The 23,736-nt window shown below is 45.2% G+C and overlaps 2 protein-coding genes across 6 annotated transcripts in view; both read right to left on the reverse strand.

The window, feature by feature from the left end:
* LOC308486283 (uncharacterized protein) overlaps positions 1-15,723 on the reverse strand; it is a 28,236-nt gene extending 12,513 nt beyond the window's left edge. Inside the window, exons 1-3 of the mRNA XM_081022964.1 lie at positions 14,892-15,723; positions 13,833-14,067; positions 7,969-8,113 (exon numbers count right to left, since the gene is read on the reverse strand). The gene's annotated coding sequence lies outside the window, so the exon portion shown is untranslated. The remainder of the gene's footprint in view (positions 1-7,968; positions 8,114-13,832; positions 14,068-14,891) is intronic.
* LOC308486379 (uncharacterized protein) overlaps positions 4,884-23,736 on the reverse strand; it is a 43,249-nt gene continuing 24,396 nt past the window's right edge. The window contains exons 2-3 of one of the 5 annotated variants that reach the window (XM_081023189.1): positions 7,892-7,916; positions 4,884-6,687 (exon numbers count right to left, since the gene is read on the reverse strand). In XM_081023189.1, coding sequence (XP_080879315.1) covers positions 5,059-5,976 — 918 coding nt within the window. In that variant the 5' untranslated portion in view covers positions 5,977-6,687; positions 7,892-7,916 and the 3' untranslated portion in view covers positions 4,884-5,058. Of the gene's footprint in view, positions 6,688-7,891; positions 7,927-11,302; positions 11,465-23,736 lie in introns of those variants that run through there. The other 4 variants (XM_081023188.1, XM_081023191.1, XM_081023192.1 and 1 more) reach the window with 4 other exon arrangements.

Consider the following 23,736-nt stretch of genomic DNA (forward strand, 5'->3'; position numbering starts at 1 on the left):
CTCCTGAACTGCTCTCTGCCCCAGCCTCTTCCTGCTCACCAAACCCTCTTTCCTCCTCTGCTTGCAACACCTCCCCCTTCCATTCTGCTCCCTTTTCTACCGCTTTCTGCACATTGGCATCCCACCACCAGTCCCCAGGATCTGAAACTTCTTCCTTTGTGGGTCTCCCAGCTGGTGCCTCCCCACCCCACGAACCTAGCCAGTCCATGACAGCAAAAGCAGAAACAACAGTAAAATCAGTCGAAATAAAAAAATTCCTTCCTGTAGCACCTTAAAGACCAACTAAGTTAGTTCTTGGTATAAGCTTTCGTGTGCATGCACACTTCTTCAGATCTGAAGAAGTGTGCATGCACACGAAAGCTTATACCAAGAACTAACTTAGTTGGTCTTTAAGGTGCTACAGGAAGGAATTTTTTTATTTCGACTATGGCAGACCAACACGGCTACCCATCTGTAAGTAAAATCAGTATGATGGTAATATGCACTGTGGTCCTCTGCTAGGGAAACTCCCTATCAGCATGACTCAATAATAACTTCTTGGACTATGGAAAAGTACTATCTTTTCCAATCCCCAGAATAAGCAGGAACTCTGGGGTTGCCCCATGGGGTTCATGAGTGAATATGGGACCCACCAGGAGACTTTCCTCGTACCTGCAGCACCTCCTTCCCCCTCTTGAAATAAGGCTTGTGGGGAAATCTCCCATTCCATTTCAGTATTTCAAGTTTTCTTCAGAACGCGCAGGAGGCAGGGATGAAGTTCTGGAGAAGAAGAAGTGTTTGGAGATCATGCAGTGGTGGGTGTGAGACAGTTTGTGGCAAAAACTGTCTTGCATGTTTGAGTAGAGCAACTCCAGGGCATGAGCTAAGTATAACCGGAGTACGGGCCACGTGTAGAGCAAGTCCCACACTGAGGTAAAAAACACACACAGGGGAGACTTCCGGTCGGCGCCATCGGCTAATGGCGGATCTGCCTCCGAGCTCCGGAGGGGGTCTGCTTTTCGAGTTCGGGTCCTGTCGCTACGGCGAAGCGGGAACCCCTAAAAATTACAGGCGCTGAAGCCTGTAAACAAGGAGACTCGGTAGGCACCATCGCGCCCCCCCCGAAATCGCGAAAGAGCCTTTTTAAAGGCTCCGGAACGGCAGCGGGGGTGAAGCACGGCGCTGAGAGTCGTTACCCAGCTCGTGAAGCGAAGCCGCATCGCCATAGCCGGAGAGCGCCGATTCCTTCCTGAAATTTGGACTACAAATTAAAACCTGTGAGTAGGACTGAAACTAATTCGGAATTTACAACTATTTCAAAGAATTTCGGCTGAAAACGGGATTGGCTTTAAAGTAAGGAAGTCAGCCTTTCCCGGACTGCAAAAGCATACAGCAAAGAAATTTAAAAGCTGCAACCTTGGAAAGATCTTAAAGAACTAAGCGAACTAGACATTGGACTTAAAAATTCCCCCTTTGGCTGGCAGGAGCAGAAGGGGGTTGAATTTCTGATTTAAACCTGCTGGAAAGGAGTTTTAAAAAAAAACTTTTACCGCTGTGTCAATTTCCTCTGAAACGGACTGTCTAAGCGAGGATGCCGGAAGAGAACTGTCAGTGAGTTAAATAGCTACTTGGAAAGTTTCCTTGTTTTAAAGTTATTGGGCTCAGGAGAGTTACAAAATTACTGTTTTGTTGATCTCTGGAAATACAAGAAACTGTTGCAAATTGACTATTGGAAAATTCTAGGGGATTGACTATAAGACATTTTGTTTCAGAAGCTGTGGAAACTTTTTCCCCCTAGAGGACATTCTGGTAATTGTTGCAATTTGGACTGTAACTATTAAGGCAGTGGAAATTTCCCTTTAAAAACAACCCAGGCATGAGAGTGACCTTGGCCAGGCAATGAGCGAAGAAACAACAACTAGATCTAGTAGACCATACAAGACAAAACCTTCACAACAGCGTAGAGTTTCAGCTTCAGGCATCCCTACGGCACCAGCTGCAACTGGCCAGATAAAAACAACAATGACATCAGATGCTGTAACACAAGCTTTAGTCAAGATAAATGAGTCTTTGGAATCTCTGACAAAGCAGGGACTGGAAAATAGCAAAAAGTTGACAGAACTCTCAATAAAACTTGATCAGAACACACAAAGTGTGAATGAATTAGGGAAAAGAGTGACGTCTAACACAGAATCTATTAATAAAATATTAGAGGACCCTGCCAACATACGTAAAATTGCAGAAGAAGCTAAGGTCTCTGCTGAGGAGGCCAAAGTCTCTGCAGATGCTACACAGGGAAAAATAGAGCCAGTTTGCAAAAAACTAGAAGATCACACATTAGCCCTGTCTATGCTTGACCTGCAGAGGAAGGAAAGGAATTTAAGATTGAGAGCAGTTCCTGAAAGTGAGGGAGATAACTTGGTGGACTTCCTTTTAAAAGAATTTTCGGATTTTTGGCAAGAGGAGCTGGAGAAGGAAGAAGTTAAAATAGTGACTGCTTTCAGATTGGGCAGAAGGCAAGGCAGGAAAAAGCCAAGGGATTGCCTGATAACTTTAAGATCAAAAGAAGAAAGAGATAAAATACTGAGTTTGCATTTTCAAAGAACTCTCGAGATTGAGAATTCTTTTGTGGAGATTTTTAAAGACATACCAAAAGAGATTCTGGATGCAAGAGCACTATATAAAGAACTAGTGGGTCTGCTGAAGAAGAACGAAATACCTTTCAGGTGGGAATTCCCTCAAGGCCTATCCTTTAAATTTAAAGGAAGGAAAACCAGGATAAGAACAGTTCAAGATCGAGACCAATTTTTGAAAGACTACAGGGAAGACCTTCTGAAAGGAACAGTGGGAGCGGAACTAACACCAGAGACAAAAGAAGTAACAGACAGCTTAAATTTGTCGTTTGGACTTAAACTACCGACAGAAGAAGAACAGCTACTCGGAGCGACAGGAGGCAAATAGTTTCAATATGGCTCTGCAACTTTTAAGCTGGAATTGTAACGGTTTGAACCTTCCTCGTAAGAGAAAAAATGTATTTCACCTATTGAAAAAGGAACATCTGGACTTGATTTGTTTGCAGGAAACTCATGTGCCAAGATTGCATAGGAAGCTACTCATCAACAAGAGATTAGGTCAAGAATTTATTTCATCAGACAAAGTTAAAAAAAGAGGAGTGGTAATCTATGCAAAGGAAAAACTTTCCCCGAAATTTATGTTTAAAGATGAACAAGGGAGATATTTGGCAGTTGAAATCCAAGTTCAAGGTGAAAAATTTTTGATTTTAGGGATTTACGCACCTAATGAAGGGAAGTCAGAATTTTTTAAGAAGTTGCATGAGACATTATTGGACTATTTGGATTACAATCTAATTATGATGGGAGACATGAATGGAGTAGTATCCACGAATATGGACAAAGCTCAAAGACAGACAATCTCCAAAGATGGGAGATTACCAAAGACTTTTTTGAAATGACTGAAAATATGGATTTGATTGATATTTGGAGGACAAGGAACCCTCTCGAGAGAGAGGGAACCGTCTTCTCTGAAGCTATGATGACCTGGACCAGAATCGACCAAATTTGGATTACTAGTGGGATGGCTCCAAAGATTAAGAAAGTGGAAATCTGCCCAAAGACTTGCTCCGACCATAACACCATTAAGATGGAGATGAAATTCCCAACAGCTGGTTCATTTAGATGGAGGATGAATGATACCCTATTTCGAGATGAGGAGATCCACAAAAAGGCCCAAAAAACCCTAAAGGACTATTTTGAAATAAATTTAAAAACAGATGTGGAAAAAAGAGTAATCTGGGACGCAAGTAAAGCAGTGATGCGAGGATTCTTAATACAACAAAACTCAATAAAGAAGAGAAATCAAAATGAAAAGAAGGATAGGATTTTGGAAAAGATAAAAGAAGGAGAGAAGAAATTGAGATCCAAACCAAAATCCCAGGAGATCTTGAGAGAGATCAAGTTATACCAGACACAGTATATGGAATTGACGAACCAAGAGATTGAATGGAAGATTAAACAAATGAGACAAAAGACATTCGAATCTGCAGACAAATGTGGCAAACTTCTGGCTTGGCAAATGAAGAAAAGACAGAAATTAAATACGGTTACAAGCCTAGAAGTTGATGGAAAGAATATATATAAACCTAATGAGATCAGGAATTGCTTTCTGAGCTATTTTAAAAAACTATATGCACAAGGGCCGCAGAAGGAAGAAGATATAGACGAGTTTCTCAAGCAATATGGATTACAAAAAATCTCTTATCAAAGCAAAGTGGATCTAAATCAGAAGATAACAGAACAAGAGATAGAGGGTGCCATCCAAAACATGCAGTTGGGCAAATCTCCAGGACCAGATGGGCTGACTTCCAGATACTACAAAGCTTTGAAGGAGTGGTTAGTGCAACCGTTAAAGGAAGTCTGCAATGAGATTATGGAGGGGAAAAGGGCACCAGAATCGTGGAAAGAAGCATACATTACACTCATACCAAAGACAGAGACTGAAAAGACTCAACTTAAGAACTACCGCCCTATATCATTACTTAATGTGGATTACAAAATTTTTGCAGACATTTTAGCAAAAAGTTCTTCCTGTGCATGTCTGTTGATGTTCCACTAGGACTGAAACTCTCATCGCCTTTGCTGACATTTATATGGTTTGTATCTTGTGTGAGTTTGTTGATGAAAATCAAGGATTCCACTCTGCCTGCAGCTCCTTCCACACTCCATACATTTAAATGGTTTCTCCATTGTAAGTCTGCTGATGTTTTCTGAGATTTCCACTCCGATCAAAGACATTTCCACACTCCATAAATTTATAAGGTTTTTCACCCGTGTGAGTCTGTTGATGTCTTCTAAGGGTTGCATTGAATCTGAAGCTCTTTCCACACTCCAGGCATTTAAATAGTTTCTCAACTGTGTGAGTCCATGATGTGTTCTAAGGGTTCCATTTTCACTAAAGGTCTTTCCGCACTCCATACAGTTAATTGGTTTCTCCCCTGTGGAATCCACTGGTGTTATTGAATGTCCAAAATTCTGACTGAAACTCTTTCCGCACTCCAGGCATTTAAATGGTTTCTCCCCTGTGAGTCGTTTGATGTGTTCTAAGTTGTCCATTATCACTAAAGCTCTTTCCGCACTCCATACATTTATATGGTTTCTCCCCTGTGTGAGTCCGTTGATGTTTTCTAAGGGATCCACTATCACAAAAGCTCCTTCCACACTCCATACATTTATATGGTTTCTCTTCTGTGTGAGTCCGTTGATGTATATTGAGGTGTCCATTCTGACTGAAACTCTTTCCGCACTCCATACATTTATATGACTTCTCCCCTGTGTGAGTCCTTTGATGTTTTCTAAGGGATCCATTACCACTAAAGCTCTTTCCGCACTCCATACATTTATATGGTTTCTCTCCTGTGTGAGTCCGTTGATGTGTTCGAAGTATTGCTTTGTGACTGAAGCTCTTTCCACACTCCATGCATTTAAATGTTTTCTCTCCTGTGTGAGTCTGTTGATGTTTTCTAAGGGATCCATCATAACTAAAGCTTTTTTCGCAATCCATGCACTTAAATGGTTTCTCCCCTGTGTGAGTCCGTTGATGTATTCTAAGGTTTCCATTTAAACTGAAGTTCTTTCCACACTCCATACATTTATATGGTTTTTCACCCGTGTGAGTCCCTTGATGTATATTGAGGTGTCCACTCTGACTGAAACTCTTTCCGCACTCCATACATTTATATGGTTTCTCCCCTGTGTGAGTCCATTGATGTCTTCTAAGGGATCCATTATCACTAAAGCTCTTTCCGCACTCCATACATTTATATGGTTTCTCCCCTGTGTGAGTCCGTTGATGTTTTCTAAGGGATCCATTGTCACTAAAGCTCTTTCCACACTCCATACATTTAAATGGTTTCTCCCCTGTGTGAGTCCACTGATGTGTTTGAAGTATTGCATTCTGACTGAAGGTCTTTCCACACTCCATGCTTTTAAATGGTTTCTCCCCTGTGTGAGTCCATTGATGTTTTCAAGGGATCCATTATCACTAAAGCTCTTTCCGCAGTCCATGCATTTAAATGGTTTCTCTCCTGTGTGAATCCGTTGATGTGTTCTAAGTTGTCCATTATCACTATATCTCTTTCCACACTCCATACATTTATATGGCTTTTCACCCGTGTGAGTCCCTTGATGTATATTGAGGTGTCCACTCTGACTGAAACTCTTTCCGCACTCCATACATTTATATGGTTTCTCTCCTGTGTGAGTTTGTTGATGTCTTCGGAGGGTTGCATTGAAACTGAAGCTTTTTCCACACTCTATACATTTAAATGGTTTCTCCCCTGTGTGAGTCCGTTGATGTCTTCTAAGTTGTCCATTATCACTAAATCTCTTTCCACACTCCATGCATTTACATGGTTTCTCCCCTGTTTGTGTCCGTTGATGTATACTGAGGTGTCCACTCTGACTGAAACTTTTCCCACACTCCATACCTTTAAGTGGTTTCTCCCCTGTTGGAGGTTGTTGATGTGAACTATGTGTGCTCATTCAATGCAGCATATTCCATATTTCACACATTTTCATTTCTATTCCTAATGAAATGAAAGGTGACCCATCCCCTGGCGTTCTGACTGTCTTCTCCATCTCCTTCTTCAGAGTGGGAGGAAAGGAAATCCTGTTTTGGTTTCAAGGAAGAAAACTGAGGGAAAGAGAACACATCAAGCTCCATTAGCACCTTCTCCTATTTCAACGTCTCCTACACTCCCTCACCTCCTACCCATGTTCCCAATTTTTAGGAAATGAAGTTGCCATGTCAAATGATAGTAATTCATGAGCAACTTTCAAAATCCTCAATCAATGTTCACAAAGCAGCTTGATTTTTTAAAGAATGATTTGCTGTCTGATCTCGTGTCCGTCTTCTGATGAAGAACTATCCAAAAATGACACTGAAAACAGGATATTCAAGGTAAATAGATAAACTGTACTTAGTGGAATGTGTAGTACCTTGAAAATGTAATATTGATTCACGAATGGCCTGAAGTTGTGTTATTTCTGTGGACATGAATTTATTCCTGTTCTGTCTTAAATATTATAATCATATTGCAGTTGGGCAAAAAAAGTATTGCACTTGGGCAAAAAAAATGAGAGGCACAAATACAAGATGGGTGACACCTGGCTTGAGAGCAGTACATGTGAAAAGGATCTAGGAGTCTTGGTTGACCACAAACTTGACATGAGCCAACAGTGTGATGCGGCAGCTAAAAAAGCCAATGCAATTCTGGGCTGCATCAATAGGAGTATAGCATCTAGATCAAGGGAAGTAATAGTGCCACTGTATTCTGCTCTGGTCAGACCACACCTGGAGTACTGTGTCCAGTTCTGGGCACCACAATTCAAGAACGACACTGACAAACTGGAACGTGTCCAGAGGAGGGCAACCAAAATGGTCAAAGGCCTGGAAACGATGCCTTATGAGGAACGGCTAAGGGAGCTGGGCATGTTTAGCCTGGAGAAGAGGAGGTTAAGGGGTGATATGATAGCCATGTTCAAATATATAAAAGGATGTCACATAGAGGAGGGAGAAAGGTTGTTTTCTGCTGCTCCAGAGAAGCGGACACGGAGCAATGGATCCAAACTACAAGAAAGAAGATTCCGCCTAAACATTAGGAAGAACTTCCTGACAGTAAGAGCTGTTCGACAGTGGAATTTGCTGCCAAGGAGTGTGGTGGAGTCTCCTTCTTTGGAGGTCTTTAAGCAGAGGCTTGACAACCATATGTCAGGAGTGCTCTGATGGTGTTTCCTGCTTGGCAGGGGGTTGGACTCGATGGCCCTTGTGGTCTCCTCCAACTCTATGATTCTATGATTCTATATGATGTCATGGGGTGTTAGGAGAGCGTTAGTACCTTTGGTGGGGGAAATGTCATGCACCTTATCAGGTAATGTATCCACCACTGGTCCCCACCCTCCACTCAGCTCTCACCTGTGGCTGCCAGAAGCTGTCAGCATGGAACAGGGGCCACAATCCCAGGTACGGCTTCAACCAGCCGGCTAAACCAGGTGAGGATACCTGATGGGTCTCAAATCCTTGGTGGGTTGGGGAATTCTGCTGCAGGTGAAGGCAGGCCCTGGTGGATGGAGAGGATGAGAACAACAGTGAATCCCACAGTCAAGAAGGCAGATTCTTCCCATTCTGCAGAGGAAAGTGAGGGGAGATGGGGCTCGTCAACCAGGGAAGGGAGCCCATCGAGAAAGAAAACTCTGGTTGTAATACTTTGGTTCACTACTTCACGTCCTCTTGAGTTATCTTCAGGAGAAGAAAATGCTATGGAGGAAAACCTACAGAAATCCAGAGTCTAATTTCTATGATGGTTGGATGGTGCCCTGCACACCTCCTTCCACTCACTCCTGCAGCCAACCTGGTGCCTAATGTACTGCTCTGCTTTTTTTGGACCATATAAGCCAGGCTGAGAAGGGGGTCTTGTTGTCGAGGCAGCCCAGGACCCCCAAACACACTGTCCAGGCTCACAGTGCTGCTAACACAGCAGTTTCAGGGGGAGCGATGATCTCAGACCTGTGTATCAAAATTTCTCCAATGTGGAATATGTAAAACAGAAGTGCTGTTTATATCATACATCAATTAAAAACTAATCAGAGTATTTGTCTTTTGAATAAAAGACCACCAAGTATCCGATGGCCCCTTCCAAGCTAATAAAATATTGTGCCCGGAGCTTTTGTGGGTGCAGGACCACGAAAGCTTCTTCCACCATTATCCTTCCAATTGGGATTCAGGCCTCACCATGGGACTGAAACTATGCTGGTTGCGCTGGATTATGATCTCCGATGCGTTAGAGTCCGAGGGGAAAGCTGTTTCCTGGTTCTGCTGGATCTCTCAGCGGCTTTGGAGACCTTTGACCTTGGTATCCTTCTGGACCCTCTAGGGGAGCTGTGGGGCCTGCTATGCAGTGGTTCCCCTCCTTCCTCCTGGGCCATGTCCAGAACATGGTGTTGGGGGATGAGTGTTCTGACCCCTGGGTGCTCCCTTGTGGGAACAACAGGGTTGCCGTAAACGATAGTCCCACCCACAAACTCTCATTCACACACAGCCAGTCAATTTGGTGGGGGGAACACACGCCTCGCCTGTGCTAATACTGGCAGTCTTTCGCCTGTATAGGCACAGCCTGTGTGTTGAGCCTCCAGCCACACAGGGACTGTCTATCATGAAAATGGGTCCTTTGACTGGGAAGATTCATGCAATGGCTATCATTGGATGATGATGGGTTGTATCTCAGCTTGTCAGTCAGTCTGACACTGCCTTCAAAGAATAACAGGTATGTGGATGATACCCAGCTCTTCCTCTCTTTTAAATTGGAACCAGTGAAGGTCCTGTATGAGTTTCTGGAGGCAGCTGGAGGATGGATGGTGGCTAACAGATTGAGGTTGAATCTTGACAAGACAGAAATACTGTCCCAGGGGGAAAGGGGGCAGGCAGATGTGGAAGACTCCCTAGACCTGATGGAGGTAACTGTGCCCCCAAAGGACCAGGTGCACAACCTGGGGGGCCTTTTGGACTCACAGCTGTCCATGGAGGCCCAGGTCAATTTTGTGTCCAGGGCAGTTGTCTGCCAGCTCCATCTGGTATGCTGGTTGAGACCCTACATGCCTGGAGACTGTCTCCCCAGAGTGGTGCATGCTGTGGTGATCTCCCGCTTGGACTACTGCCATGTGCTACATGGGGCCATCTTTGAAGGTGACTCGTAAACTGCAACTAATCCAGAATGTGGCAGCTAGACAACAGAATGAGAGCAGCCGCTGAGACAACATAACACCAGTCCGAAAGGATCTTCACTGATTTCCAGTACATTTCTGAGCACGATTCACATTGTTGATGCTGACCTTTAAATTGCCTCGGTTGCACTTTTCAGGCATAGATTCCTGTTATGCCTTCAGTCACAAATTTATTTGCTGAAGGAATTTTTTGCTGTCTCTGAGCTTTCTTTCCTACTCTGCTAATTGTATGTCGGACTTGCTCTGGAGATCATTGTGGAGGAGCAAGATCATTGACCTAAAGCCCTACAGCCTCACTCTCTGTAGACCTGAAGGAGCGTCTCCATGCCCATCGCTCAGTCTGTACACTGAGGTCCTCCTTCAAGGGTCTTCTGCTGGTTCACCCCCCCCCATCCCATTGAGAAGCGAAGTTACAGGGAAGCAGGCAGAGGGCAAGGAAATGGGCAACTATCTGACATTTAGAAGACAGCTGAAGGCAGCCCTGTATCAGGAGGTTTTGAATGTCTGATGTTTTACTGTCTTTTATATGTACTGTGAGCTGCCCAGAGTGGCTGGTGAAACCCAGCCAGTTAGGTAAGGTAGAAATACTACAATCATTCTTATTATATTGTTGTTGTTTTTGTAGTTATATTGGAATTCGTACTGCAATATCAGTTCATGAAATGTTATGGGTGGAGAAAATCACAGGGATGCCATAAACGATAATCCCACCCTGAAACTCTCATTCACATACAGTCTGTAAATTAGGGGAGGTCTCACACCTCAGCTGTGGTAATATTGGCAGTCTTTGGCCTGTATAGGCACACCTTGTATGTAGAACCTCCAGCCACAGGCACTGTCTATCATGAAAATGGGTCCTTTGACTGGGAAGAATCTCAAATTGTCAGTCATTCTGACACTGCCTACAAAGAATAAGAGGAACAGAAATGCTTTTGAGGTGCACCTTCTACATTAATCCTGAGAGCCATTCCATGGACTCTGCACCCCTTTTTCTGATGACAGATGTACATTATCCTCATCCTCAATGAAGCTGGCAGTGGAAAAGACATTAAAGATGGAAGCCTGAGAGAGAGGAAAAGGTTTCTGGCTGCTTCCTGGGTGGGATTGGGGAAACCAAGAGCCGCTTCTGAGAAGGTCTCTCCCCTCCCCTCTTCCTCTCCGGATTTGAACCGCAGCGACTGGGCAGGGCAGGGGTTTATGGGGGCGTGAAGAGGATGCAGCTTGCAAGAAGGAAGCCACACGGGGGGGGGGTCTCTATCCAGGCGTCCCTCGATCCCGTTAACCCTTTCATGACCCGCCTTTCTCCGTGCAGATCCGACAGGGACCGAGGGACCCCTGCGTGGGGGAAACGGGGCAAAGGGGCCCTCTTGGGACCCCCTCGGTGGGCGCCCCATGTCCGCCGCTGCCAAGGCGCAGCACGGGTCCAGGGATCTAGGCCATGCCGACGGGACCCACGAATGGCGCTTTCGGGAGCTTTCGGGGGTCTCTGGTTTCTTTTCTGTCCTCCCCCCCCCCCGCGACCCCTTTACCTCTTTGTCCTCGCTCCAGATTCTCCTTTCCTTTCCTGCAACATCCACGGGGGGCGTGTCCTCCCCTGCCGCCCCTCCTCCCCTTTCCGAAAGCGCCCCCCCTAGAGCTACGGCGCAGAGCAGCAATCCGGAGTGGAAGCTCCACTTCCGGGAGAAGCAGTCACGTTGGGAGGGGGGCTCTCCCCCCTATTCCCGGAGGAGAGGTCGGATGGCGAGGAGGAGGAGCAACATATTGGGGAGGGGATTTGGGGTTGTGGGGGCGGGGTGAGGGAAGGATGTGCCGGGAGGGGAGGAATTGGGGGGAGGGAGAGGAAGGTTTCCCTCCTCCCCTCTTGCATCTGTGGATCAGAAGAGCGGGGAGGGGCTGATTCCGCAATCCAATTGCAAAGTGGGGTTCCCCCCCAATGTTTACATTGTAAAATCCTTCCCTCGCCGACCCCACGCCACTAGCCGTGCGTCCGTGCTTTAGGTATTGATGCTCTTCAAACCAGGAATGGGGGGGGGGGCGGTTAAACAACACCCCAAGGCCCCACCACAGCCTCGGACTAAGGCCAGGACAATGACCATTTGCACAGGCACCTCCCATGCACAGCAGCAAAGAGGCTCAGAAATGCAGCCTATACAATTGTAGCAAGAAGCGGATACCATGAATCGGACTGTTTCCTCCGACTATCCAATACGCCTAATGACTCCTCTGGAATTGGGGGGTCCAGGGCTCCCCCTGACTCCATAATCCCTTACGAGGCAGGAGGCGATCAAGGGCAGCACATGTCCCAGACAGAAATCCCTCGGGATGGCGGATTGAATCCTGATGCATTTAAAGGAGAAGCGCAGGAAAGCCTTGCAGCTGGGGGGATGTCCGAATACTATTATGGTTCTTTGGGGAAGAGGGTAGTTAAAACGTGTGGGGAAATAAGGTTACCGACGGGCAGGGAGACGGGCTCATTTTTCTAAACGCCAAAGACTCCTACTTTGTGACATATTTGTGATGTATCGATGACCCTGTTGAAAAATGTTTTGTGTTAAATGGGGAGAGGTGTTATAAGTTCTTGCAACCATATGCAATTGTTGTAAGAATTTTAAGGTCTAATATATACAAAATAAATGTTCTAAGAACACACACACACCACATGTCTGAATCCAATAGAAAAATTTCTGGAACCATTTTGTCCCTCCCAAATTAACCTCAAATATTTCTCTGCAAGGTCATAGTGGGAAACCTCCCCATTGTCTAGACAGCATCTTAAAAAGTAGAGACATCACCTTGCCAACAAAGGTCCATATAGTAAAAGCTATGGTTTTCCCAGTAGTGATGTATGGAAGTGAAAGCTGGACTACAAAGAAGGCTGATCGCCGAAGAATTGATGCATTTGAATTATGGTGCTGGAGGAGACTCTTGAGAGTCCCATGGACTGCAAGAAGATCAAACCTCTCCATTCTTAAGGAAATAAGTCCTGAGTGCTCACTGGAAGGACAGATCGTGAAGCTGAGGTTCCAATACTTTGGCCACCTCATGAGAAGAGAAGACTCCCTGGAAAAGACCCTGATGTTGGGAAAGATGGAAGGCACAAGGAGAAGACGACGACAGAGGACGAGATGGTTGGACAGTGTTCTTGAAGAGACCAGCATGAGTTTGACCAAACTGCGGGAGGCAGTGGAAGACAGGAGTGCTTGGCGTGCTCTGGTCCATGGGGTCACGAAGAGTCAGATACGACTAAACAACTAAACAACAAGAAGACATGAATAAGGGACGCGGGTGGCGCTGCGGGTTAAACCACAGAGCCTAGGACTTGCTGATCAGAAGGTCGGCGGTTCGAATCCCCACGAGGTGAGCTCCTGTTGCTTGGTCCCTGCTCCTGCCAACCTAGCAGTTTGAAAGCACGTCAAAGTGCAAGTAGATAAATAGGTACTGGTCCGGCGGGAAGGTAAATGGCGTTTCTGTACACTGCTCTTTCCTAAACTTCGCCAGAAATGTGCCCCAAGAAGAAATGTGCTTCCCCAATCAGAGGCAGCCATCCTTCTCTGGTGCTCAAGTGCTGCCAGTGGGCTTCCCAGAAGAGGCCCCTGCTTGGCCCCTGCGAGGACAGGGGCCCCTTGGGCCTGATCCTGCAGGGCTCACCTGACGTTCTAATGCAGGTGAATACTCCTTTGTACTTCAGGGAGAACAGGGTTTCCCAAATTTGGGTCTCCAGCTATTTTTGGACTATAGAACCCACCATCCCAAGCTAGCAAGACTAGGGATGAAGGGAATTGTTGGCAGGCCATGCAGGTGGCTCTGGAAAGTGAGCCCAGCTGCATGTGACCAGTGAGGGGAGAATTCCTTCCTGGATTCCAGAAGTGGCCATCACCTTTGATTATAGGGTCAGTGCCCCTATTCCTCCAGCAGTAGCGATTGTGGGGCTTCCTCGCCCGCTTCCATTCAGCTCCGCCATTCCCAAAGGGCAATTCTTCTTTAGCCATTGTGGGAGCAGACGGGCTGGAAGCTGAAGCGGCTTGCCTTGGAGTAGGCTTTGCTTCCCTTTCTGTTGACCTCAGCCTCTTGGATTGCGGCCAGCTTTCCTCTTCCATTTCCCTGAATGCTGAGCAGTGTTGGATGTGTGGGGAAGTGAAATTCACTCCATAACTTTTCTGCAGGGTTCCCTCCGCAGCACAGAAGGATGGGGGGAGGGAGGAGCACGTAGTGATAAACGAACACTCCTGTGAATGGAGAGAAGCAGAAAGTGGAGTCCCCTATAGATCAGTATTGGGACCTGTGGCTTTTCAACCTGTTCATAAATGATCTAGAGTTAGGAGTGAGCAAAGTTTGCTGTTGACAGTAAATTGTCCAGGAGTGTTCAAACAAAGACAGAATACAAGGAGCTCCAAAAAGAGCTCTCCAAACGGGGATTGGGCTGAAAATACAGTTCATTGTCAACAAGATTAAAGTGATGCATGTTGGGGGGGGCAGGGAAACACCCTCTTAATATCATGTGTAGGATCATGGGGTCTGAACCGGGTTTCTCTGTGTGCTCTAGAAGACATGGGGAGAGGGGAGCTGGTCACAGCAGGGGCGGGGCGTCTCCCTGGATGCTTCAGCAGCCGGCCTCCTCTGGGTCTTCTGGCCCCCTCTTCTCCTCCCTCCTCTCCTGAACTGCTCTCTGCCCCAGCCTCATCCCGCTCACCAAACCGTTTCCTCCTCAGCTTGCAATAACTCCCCTGCCGTTCTGCTCCCTTTTCTCCCTCTTTCTGCTCATTGCCATCCCACCACCAGCCCCCAAGCTCTAAGCCTTCTTCCCTTGTGGGTCCCCCAGCTGGTGCCTCTCCCCCGCCCCCGCAATCAGCCAGTCCATGACAGCAAAAGCAGCCAGAGCAGTAAAACCAAATTTTGCACTCATAGCTGTCCATGGAGGTGCAGGTCAATTCTGTGTCCAGGGCAGCTGATGTGTGGGGAAGCACAATTCACCCCAGAACTTTTCCGCAGAGTTCCCTCTGCAGCACAGAAGGATGGGAGGAGGGAGGAACACATAGTAATAAACGGAGACTCCGATAAATGGAGAGAAGAAAGTGGAGTCCCCTATAGATCAGTATTGGGACCCCTAGGCTTTTCAACTTGTTCATAAATGATCTAGAGTTAGGAGTGAGCAAGGAGGGGGCAAAGTTTGCTGATGGCAGTAAATTGTCCAGAGTTGTTGAAACAGAGACAGATTGCAAGGAGCTCCAAAAAGAGCTCTCCGAACGGGGTGATTGTCAATGAATACAGTTCATTGTCAACGAGATTAAAGTGAGGCATGTTGGGGGGCAGGGAAACACCCTCTTAATATCATGTGCAGGATCATGGGGTCTGAACTGGGATTCTCTGTGTGCTCTAGGAGACCAGGGGAGAGGGGAGCTGGTCGCAGCAGGAGGGGGGGGTCTCCCTGGATGCTTCAGCAGTCGGCCTCCTCTGGGTCTCCTGGCCCCCTCCTCTCCTCCCTCTGAGCCTGAACTGCTCTCTGCCCCAGCCTCTTCCTGCTCACCAAACCCTGTTTCCTCCTCAGCTTGCAACACCTCCTCTCCCGTTCTGCTCCCCTTTCTCCCTTTTTCTGCTCATCGTCATCCCAACCCCAGTCCCTGGGCTCTGAGCCTTCTTCCCTTTTGTGTTCCCCCAGCTGGTGCCTCCCCCCCTGCACCCCTCCAGTCCATGACAGCAACAGCAACAACAACAGTAACATCAGTAGCATAGCAATATGCACTGTGGTCCTCTGGCAGGAAGACTCCCTAGCAGCATGATTGACTGATAACTTCTGGGACTATGGAAAAATATTATCCTCCCCAAACCCCAAAATAAGCAGTAGCTTTGGGGTTCCCCTAAGTGGTTCATGAGTGAAGATGGGCCCGTCAGGAGACTTTCCTGGTACCTGCAACCCATCCTTCCCCCTCTTGCAGTTAGGCTTGGGGGGGCAGGAATCTCCCATTAAATTTTAAGTTTTCTTCAGAACGTGCAGGGATGAAGTTCTGTTGAATAAGTAATGTTTGGAGATCATGCGGTGGTGGGGGTGACAGAGTTTGGTGCAAAAACCAGTCTGACACACAAACACCCATCTTGAATGCTTGAGTACAGTAACTCCAGGGCTCCAGCCAAGCATCGGCAGGGTAGGGGACACGTGTAGAGCAAGGCTCACGCTGAGGTCAAAAACACACACAGAGGCAGCAGGACTTCTTCAGTAATAGTTTACTGAGCTTTCAAAGCATACAGTTCTCACTGGGTCCCCAGTGAGGCACAAAACTTAGCTCCTGAGGCATGCCAGCTGGCATGCCTACCTATGGTGTGGCAAGAGGAAAGTGCATAAGGGGTTTGAGAATCATATTTTTAGAGGTCCACTTATTGAAACATGGGAAAGGTATAAAAACATACTAGAACCCAAAATACCGCACTGGCTCTCACCCCTTGAAATGATGAGTGTCAAGAAAATCAATATGAGAAATGATTGGGCAACATATGGTCAACTGTTAATGAAAGATGATGGGAAATGGAAACTAAAGCCATATGAGCAGGTTAAGGAGTATGTGTATGATTGGCTCCATCACTTCCAAGTTAATGAGATGTTTAGAAAAGAGATCAAAGATAGAGGGTATGCAGATAAAGAATCAAAATTTCAGATGGAAATCATAAACAACGATGTGAAAATAATATCTAAAATGTATAAGATACTGCTGGATTGGAACTTGGGAGATGAGGAAGTTAAAACAGTGATGATTGGATGGGCTAGAGATGTGGGTCACAACATACAATTTGAGGATTGGGAGAATCTATGGAAGGAAGGTTTGGACTTTACGGCGTGTATAACGGTGAAAGAGAACGTTATGAAGATGTTTTACAGGTGGTATATAACACCTGCGAAACTATCGAAAATGTATAAAGTAGATAGCAAATGCTGGAAATGTGAAGAGAAGGAGGGCTCCTTTTACCACATGTGGTGGGAGTGTGGGAGAGTGAGAGAATTCTGGGAAAAAGTATATAATGAACTAAAGAAGGTGTTAAAGTATACGTTTATAAAAAAACCTGAAATTTTCCTGTTGGGGATATTAGGGAACGAAATAAAAAAGAAAGATCATAAATTTGTATATTATGCAGTTACAGCAGCAAGGATAACCCTCGCCAAGAAGTGGAAAAAACAGGAAGTACCAACAATAGAGGAGTGGAGATTAAAGTTACTAGACTACGCGGACTTAGATAGATTGACGGGAAAGATTAGATATCTAAGAGACCAAAAGTTTATCAAGGAATGGGGAAAATATGTAGACTACCTGGAACATATTAGCAAAGGACAAATAACGTTAAGGGGATTCAGAGAAGTACTGTGAAAGACTAAGAGTTATTGTTTAATGAAAATAGAGGAAGAGAAATGTATAATGACAATACAAACCAGGTAATGCGTAATTTTGATTTCGACTACGGAAGATTTACGGACGAGCTGAAGGAAGCCCAGAAAGAAATGACAATGTAAAATTGTAGGTGAAAACTTCTTTATTGTGTAGATTGCTTATTGGTTTTGTGTTTTGTTGTTGTTTTTCTTTTTGTCTGTTGTATGTGGTTTTCTTTTCTTTTTGAAAAATCAATAAATATTTATCTGCGGAAAAAAAAAAAAAAAAAAACTTAGCTCCTGAGAGCAAATCCAGTTTCAGTGGTAAAAAAATACACCACACAGGATATCTAAGTCAGGCACACACACCGGCATAAGGGAGCAAGGGAGGAAAGAGGCTGGAAGGACACAGGGCAATGGATGTGTGTCTTTCGCTTCCTGCTGCCTGGGAGGGAAGTCAGCAACTCAGCATATTCAGGGGCTTCACAAAGAAAAGCTTTCTGCTGGCAGCTTCCAGGCAAACATGCAACACAAAAACATACACTGTGATCTGTGGTGTATTGCCATATCAGTTTGTTTTTTTAAAAAAAAAAATATTCATTTTATAACACAAATAAAGAACACAAACAGAAAAACAAACAATTCTAACAAATTCTTGTCATATCCTTATTTTCCTAAACATTGTTAAGTGGGGTTCTCCAAGTCCCACCTATCTGATTTTCATTTTACTTCATCTTTAGCAGTTTACATATATCATCGTTTCTAACCATATTTTTTTATATCACACTTAAAATAACTTCACATTTTATCACTTACAAATAATACTATTTTAAAATACACTATCTTCTACTTCTAAGCCTACAGCCTCTATCCACTTCCAAAGCTATTCTAAGATTTAAATATTAACATATTTTTTCAAATATTCCTTAAACTTCTAATCTTCTTCCACCATCTCTTCTCTCTGGTGTCAGAGTCTCCCGGTCAGTTCGGCAAGTTCCATATAGTCCGTCATCTTCATCTGCCCTGCTTTGATAGTTGGTTAATCTTGTTTCTTCCAATTCTTCGCTAGCAATATTCACGTAGCTGTTGTGGCATACAGAAAAAAAATAACATCCTTTTTGGGGGATTTCACCCCCCCCCCAAAGTACCAAGTAAAAAGGCTTCTGGTTTTTTAATAAATGTGTTTTTCAACACTTTTTTCAGTTCATTATAAATCCTTTCCCAGAAGTCTTTTACCTTGGGGCACGTCCACCACATGTGGTAAAAGGTTCCTTCTTTTTCTCTGCATTTCCAGCATTTATTATCATGAGTATGATACATTTTTCCTAACTTCACTGGTGTTAAATACCATCTATGCATCATTTTCATCAATTTTTCTGTTAATACTTTACAAGCTGTAAATTTGATTCCTTTTTTCCACAATTTCTCCCAATCTACCATCATGATATTGTGCCCCACATGCCTGGCCCATTCAATCATTACAGATTTCACTTGTTCATCTTTTGTACGCCATTCCAGCAATAAATTGTACATCTTAGATAGGTTTTTTGTTTTTGTATCTAATAATTCCATTTCCTGTTTGGATTTCTCTCTTTGAAAAGCAGTTTTCTTATCCATTTTAAACACTTCATTTATCTGGATGTACTGGAACCAATCATCTAATTTATCTTTCAACGGATCATAAGATTTTAATCTAAATTGGTCCCCTACTTCCATCAGAATATCGTTATACTTCAATTACGTATCTTTCATATTTTTTAAAAAATAATTTTTATTAAGTTTTCCATTTAACAATCCAATCATATCACATTAATTATTCCAAATTATACCAATGCATATCATAAAGTCCAAATATTTTGCCAAATTATAATTTTTTGTTGGGGTTCCCATGCTTCGAGTTCAGTCGGGTCCAATCATCTTATATTTCTGCTGCTTTTAGTGTTCACCAGTCCCATCTTTGGATCTTCCTGTTGTTTTCCTTTTTCTTCTTAATAGCCTCTGAGTTGTTTCCACAGACGAATTAAAGTAAGCTATATTATGCTTCTGTGTGAACTTTGTAAGGCTCTCCCTTTTTTTAAAGCTGGTAAGTCTTTTGTTTGCAATAAATCCTCACATGCTGATCCAAAAGTCCTCCTTGGGTGGCAGACGCCATCTTTTTCAGTTCCGATGAAATAAAATCTAGGTGTTTGCCCATTAATTTTCCCAGACATGTTGCACCATAAATTAGCCTTTCCAGGGAAGATTTGCCAAGTCGAACTTAGAATGCAAACATAATAATAATAATAATAATAATAATAATAATAATAATAATTTATTATTTGTACCTCGCCCATCTGGCTGTGTTTCCCCAGCCACTCTGGGTGGCTTCCATAGAAACAAAAAATACACTAAAATATCACACATTAAAAACTTCCCTGAACAGGGCTGCCTTAAGATGACTTCTGAATGTCAGGTAGTTGTTTATTGCTTTGACATCTGAAAGGAGGGCGTTCCACAGGGCAGGTGCCACTACTGAGAAGGCCCTCTGCCTGGTTCCCTGTGGCTTTGCTTCTCGCAATGAGGGAACCGCCAGAAGGCCCTCGGCGCTGGACCTCAGCATCCGGGCAGAACGATGGGGGTGGAGACGCTCCTTCAGATATACTGGACCAAGGCCGCTTAGAGCTTTAAAGGTCAGCACCAACACTTTAAATTGTGCTCGGAAACGTACTGGGAGCCAATGTAGATCTTTCAAGACCGGTGTTATGTGGTCTCTGCGGCCACTCCCAGTCACCAGTCTAGCTGCCGCGTTCTGGATTAGTTGTAGTTTCTGGGTCACCTTCAAAGGTAGCCCCACGTAGAGCGCATTGCAGTAATCCAAGCAGGAGATAACCAGAACATGCACCACTCTGGCGAGGCAGTCTGCGGGCAGATAGGGTCTCAGCCTGCGTACCAGATGGAGCTGGTAAACTGCTGCTCTGGGCGCAGATTTGACCTGTGCTTCCATGTACAGCTGTGAGTCCAAAATGACTCCCACGCTGTGTACTTGGTCCTTCAGGGGCAGTTACCCCATTCAGGACCAGGGAATCCTCCACACCTGCCCGCCTCCTGTCCCCCCAAAACAGTACTTCTGTCTTGTCAGGATTCAACCTCAATCTGTTAGCCGCCATCCATCCTCCAACCGCCTCCAGGCACTCACACAGGACCTTCACTGCCTTCACTGGTTCTGATTTGAAAGAGAGGTAGAGCTGGGTATCATCTGCATACTGATGAACACCCAGCCCAAATCCCCTGATGATCTCTCCCAGCGGCTTCATGTAGATGTTGAAAAGCATGGGGGAGAGGACAGAACCCTGAGGCACCCCACAAGTGAGAGCCCAGGGGTCTGACCACTCATCCCCAACACCACTTTCTGGACACGGCCCAGGAGGAAGGAGCGGAACCACTGTATGACAGTGCCCCCAGCTCTCAGCCCCTCAAGACGGTCCAGAAGGATGTTATGGTCGATGGTATCAAACGCCGCTGAGAGATCCAGCAGAACTAGGAAACAGCTCTCACCTTTGTCCCTAGCCCGCCGGAGATCATCAACCAGTGCGACCAAGGCAGTTTCAGTCCCATGATGAGGCCTGAATCCCAACTGGAAGGGATCCAAATGGTCCGCTTCTTCCAGGCGTGCCTGGAGTTGTTCAGCAACCACTCGCTCAATCACCTTGCCCAAGAATGGAAGATTTGAGACTGGGCGATAGTTGGCCATCGTGGCTGCATCTAAAGATGGTTTTTTAAGAAGCGGTTTAATAACCGCCTCTTTCAGCGGCTCTGGGAAGGCTCCCTCACGGAGGGAAGCATTCACCACCCCACGAAGCCCATCACCCAGTCCTTCCCAGCTAGCTTTTATGAGCCAGGATGGGCAAGGATCAAGGAGACAAGTGGTTGGTTTCACTTGTCCAAGCAGCCTGTCCACATCCTCGGGGGTAACAGATTGGAATTGATCCCACACAACTTGACTAGACAGGACTCTAGCACTCTCCCACCCCGGCCCTGCTCCCACGGTGGAGTCTACCTCTTCTCGAATCTGAGCGACTTTATCTGCAAAAAACTTTGCAAAATCATTGCAGATCATGTGGCCCGTACTGGGCCCCAATGTGACAGGTGGTTCTGCTAAATTGTGAACCACCTGAAAGAGTCTCCTGCTGCTGTTTTCCGCAGATGCAATAGAGGCAGTGAAGAAAGTCTTCTTCGCTGTCGCTATCGCCACTTGGTAGGCTCAACACTGAGCTCTAACCCGTATCCGGTCAGATTCAGAATGGGTTATCCGCCACCGGCGCTCTAGCCGTCTCAACGATTATTTCATTGCCCTCAGATCCGTGGAAAACCACGGAGCTGTCCGGGCTCCAAACATGTTAATAGAGTAATGGCTTGCCTCTCCCTACGGCTATTAATCTTGCAACATAGTCTGTCTCATAATGGCGGACCCTGATTAAAAACTGCGTCACAAGAGAGCCTTTTATTTTCTTTCCAGATATTTCAAAAAACAAAGGCTTTAGTTGATATTTTTATTTCCACACAGTTTATTTTCCAGTCTCACTTGCTCTATGTCATTTTGACAGTTCTTCTGGGGGGGGGGGTGTTAGGTAATATCATAGTAAGAAAAGAAAAGAAAAAGCCCCCCCCCCCTTTCTGTTCCGTTTCAACATACCGGCATAGATGTTATTCTTTGATGTTATCTTCTTTCCAGTCCACTCCATCTATCTTAACTTCTCTCTCTTTTTAAAAAAATAATTTTTATTAAGTTTCATATTACAAAATTAAACACATCAAACCAATTAATCCAAATTATAACAATACATATCATATAATCCAATTGTTTTCCAAATTATAATTTTTTGTGGGCAGTATCCATGCTTTTTGATCAGCAGGAGTCCAATCCTCGAATATTTCTGCTGCTTTCATATTAAGAATGATATTTCCAGTCCCTTCTTCTCAATCCTTGTCGTTACTCATTTTCCTTTTCATTCACCTCCGAATTGCTCCGCAAGTGGGTTGAAAAAAACAGTCTTATTTGTGTTTCTGTGTGGGCTTTGTACTGCTCTCTCGTAAATCACTCTCATCCAATAGTCCAGGCATTTCCGCTCGAGCAAGCAATTGCCATCTTCTCGTCCCGATGAAATACAGTCTTAAAGCTCGCTGTTTAACTTTCCCGACCTGTTGCATCGTAAATTAGTCTTTTTCCAGGAGGGCTGCCCCTTCCAGTTCACAATCTCATTGAAAATAATAAATCTTTGGCTCGCCCTCCCCAAGACCAAACCTCCTGCAACACAGGTCTCGTATCAAATCTCCATTCTTACTGCGTCACAAAGAGAGCCCTTCTTCTTCTTTCCAAATCTTTTACAGAGTAAAACCTTTAAGTTCATATTATTCCCACACAGTTCATTTTTAGTCCCATTTGCCAATTAGTTGCTGTGACGGATCTTCTAAGAGGGAGGGTTATTATTTAATCACATAGAGCAAAAAAAGATAAAAAGTCATCCCCCCCCTTTCAGTTCCGTTGCATTCCATTCCACATACCATGTCTGTAGTACTTTGATGTAATCTTCCGTCTCAGTCTTCTTCATTTCAGTGGTAAAATTGTTAGCAGATAAGAACCTCCTGCCTCTCTTGAAGCATGTGCATTATCTTTCACCAATTTTTTTCTTTTTAAGTAACGCAAGTAGTTTTGCACCTGGAAGCAGCTTCAGAGGAGTTCCAAGGCCCACCGAGGGTTGTGCACCCAGTGCCTCACCCCCTCCTTCTTCTGAACTCGGGGGTGATTTGTGGCAACAGCGGGTGAAAACTGCATCTCTCCCCCCTGGAGAGATGAAGGGAGACTGATTTATTCCCCATAATCAGCCTCTAATTACCTTGTGCGAGCTGGATAGATGTTAATATCCACCATCTTCCAAGGCGCCCCTAGCGGCCCCCCAATCTTAACTTCTCAGTGGCAGGTTTAATTAGCAGCTAAAGTACCCTCTTCTTCACTCGAAGCATGTGCAATAATTCTTATTTCCAATTTTTTATCTGAAGAAATGCAACTTGGGCTGCGCTCGGAGACAGTGTCCGGGAGATCCAAGCTCGCTCGAGGGCTTTCCGTCCAGTGCCCTCACCCTCTCCTTCTTTCGAACTCGGGGGTGATTTATGGGCAACTGCGGACGAGGCTGCATCTTCCCTTACACCAGGAAGAAAAATGGGAGGCTGATTTACTCCCATATCAGCCCCTTAATTACCTTGTGTGAGCTGGAGAGATGGTATTGTCGGCCATCTTCCAAGGCACCCATAGCAGAGCCCCCACGTATCTTTCGTAGTCAACCTTTTATAGGGCTTAGCTTCCAATGGTGAGCCATATCAGTTGTTTTTCAAGGGTTCTCGCGATGCATCAGGGAATGGTCTGAAGCTGAGTATGGGGGAATCCATTCTCAGGCAGATGAGCTTTCCTGAGAGCTGAAGGGGAGGATTCTCCCCCCTCTTTTGCAGTGGTCTCAGAAGCAGGGAGTGACAGCAATACAGAGCAGATTAGACAGGAGATACCTAGCTAAGAGATAAGGACAAGAGAAACAGACTCAGCTGGCCCTGAAGCAGGAATACGGATTTCTTCTGAGTTCA

The sequence above is a fragment of the Podarcis pityusensis genome, assembly GCF_964106645.2.
Source record: "Podarcis pityusensis genome assembly, chromosome: 10".
Lineage (NCBI taxonomy): Eukaryota > Metazoa > Chordata > Lepidosauria > Squamata > Lacertidae > Podarcis > Podarcis pityusensis.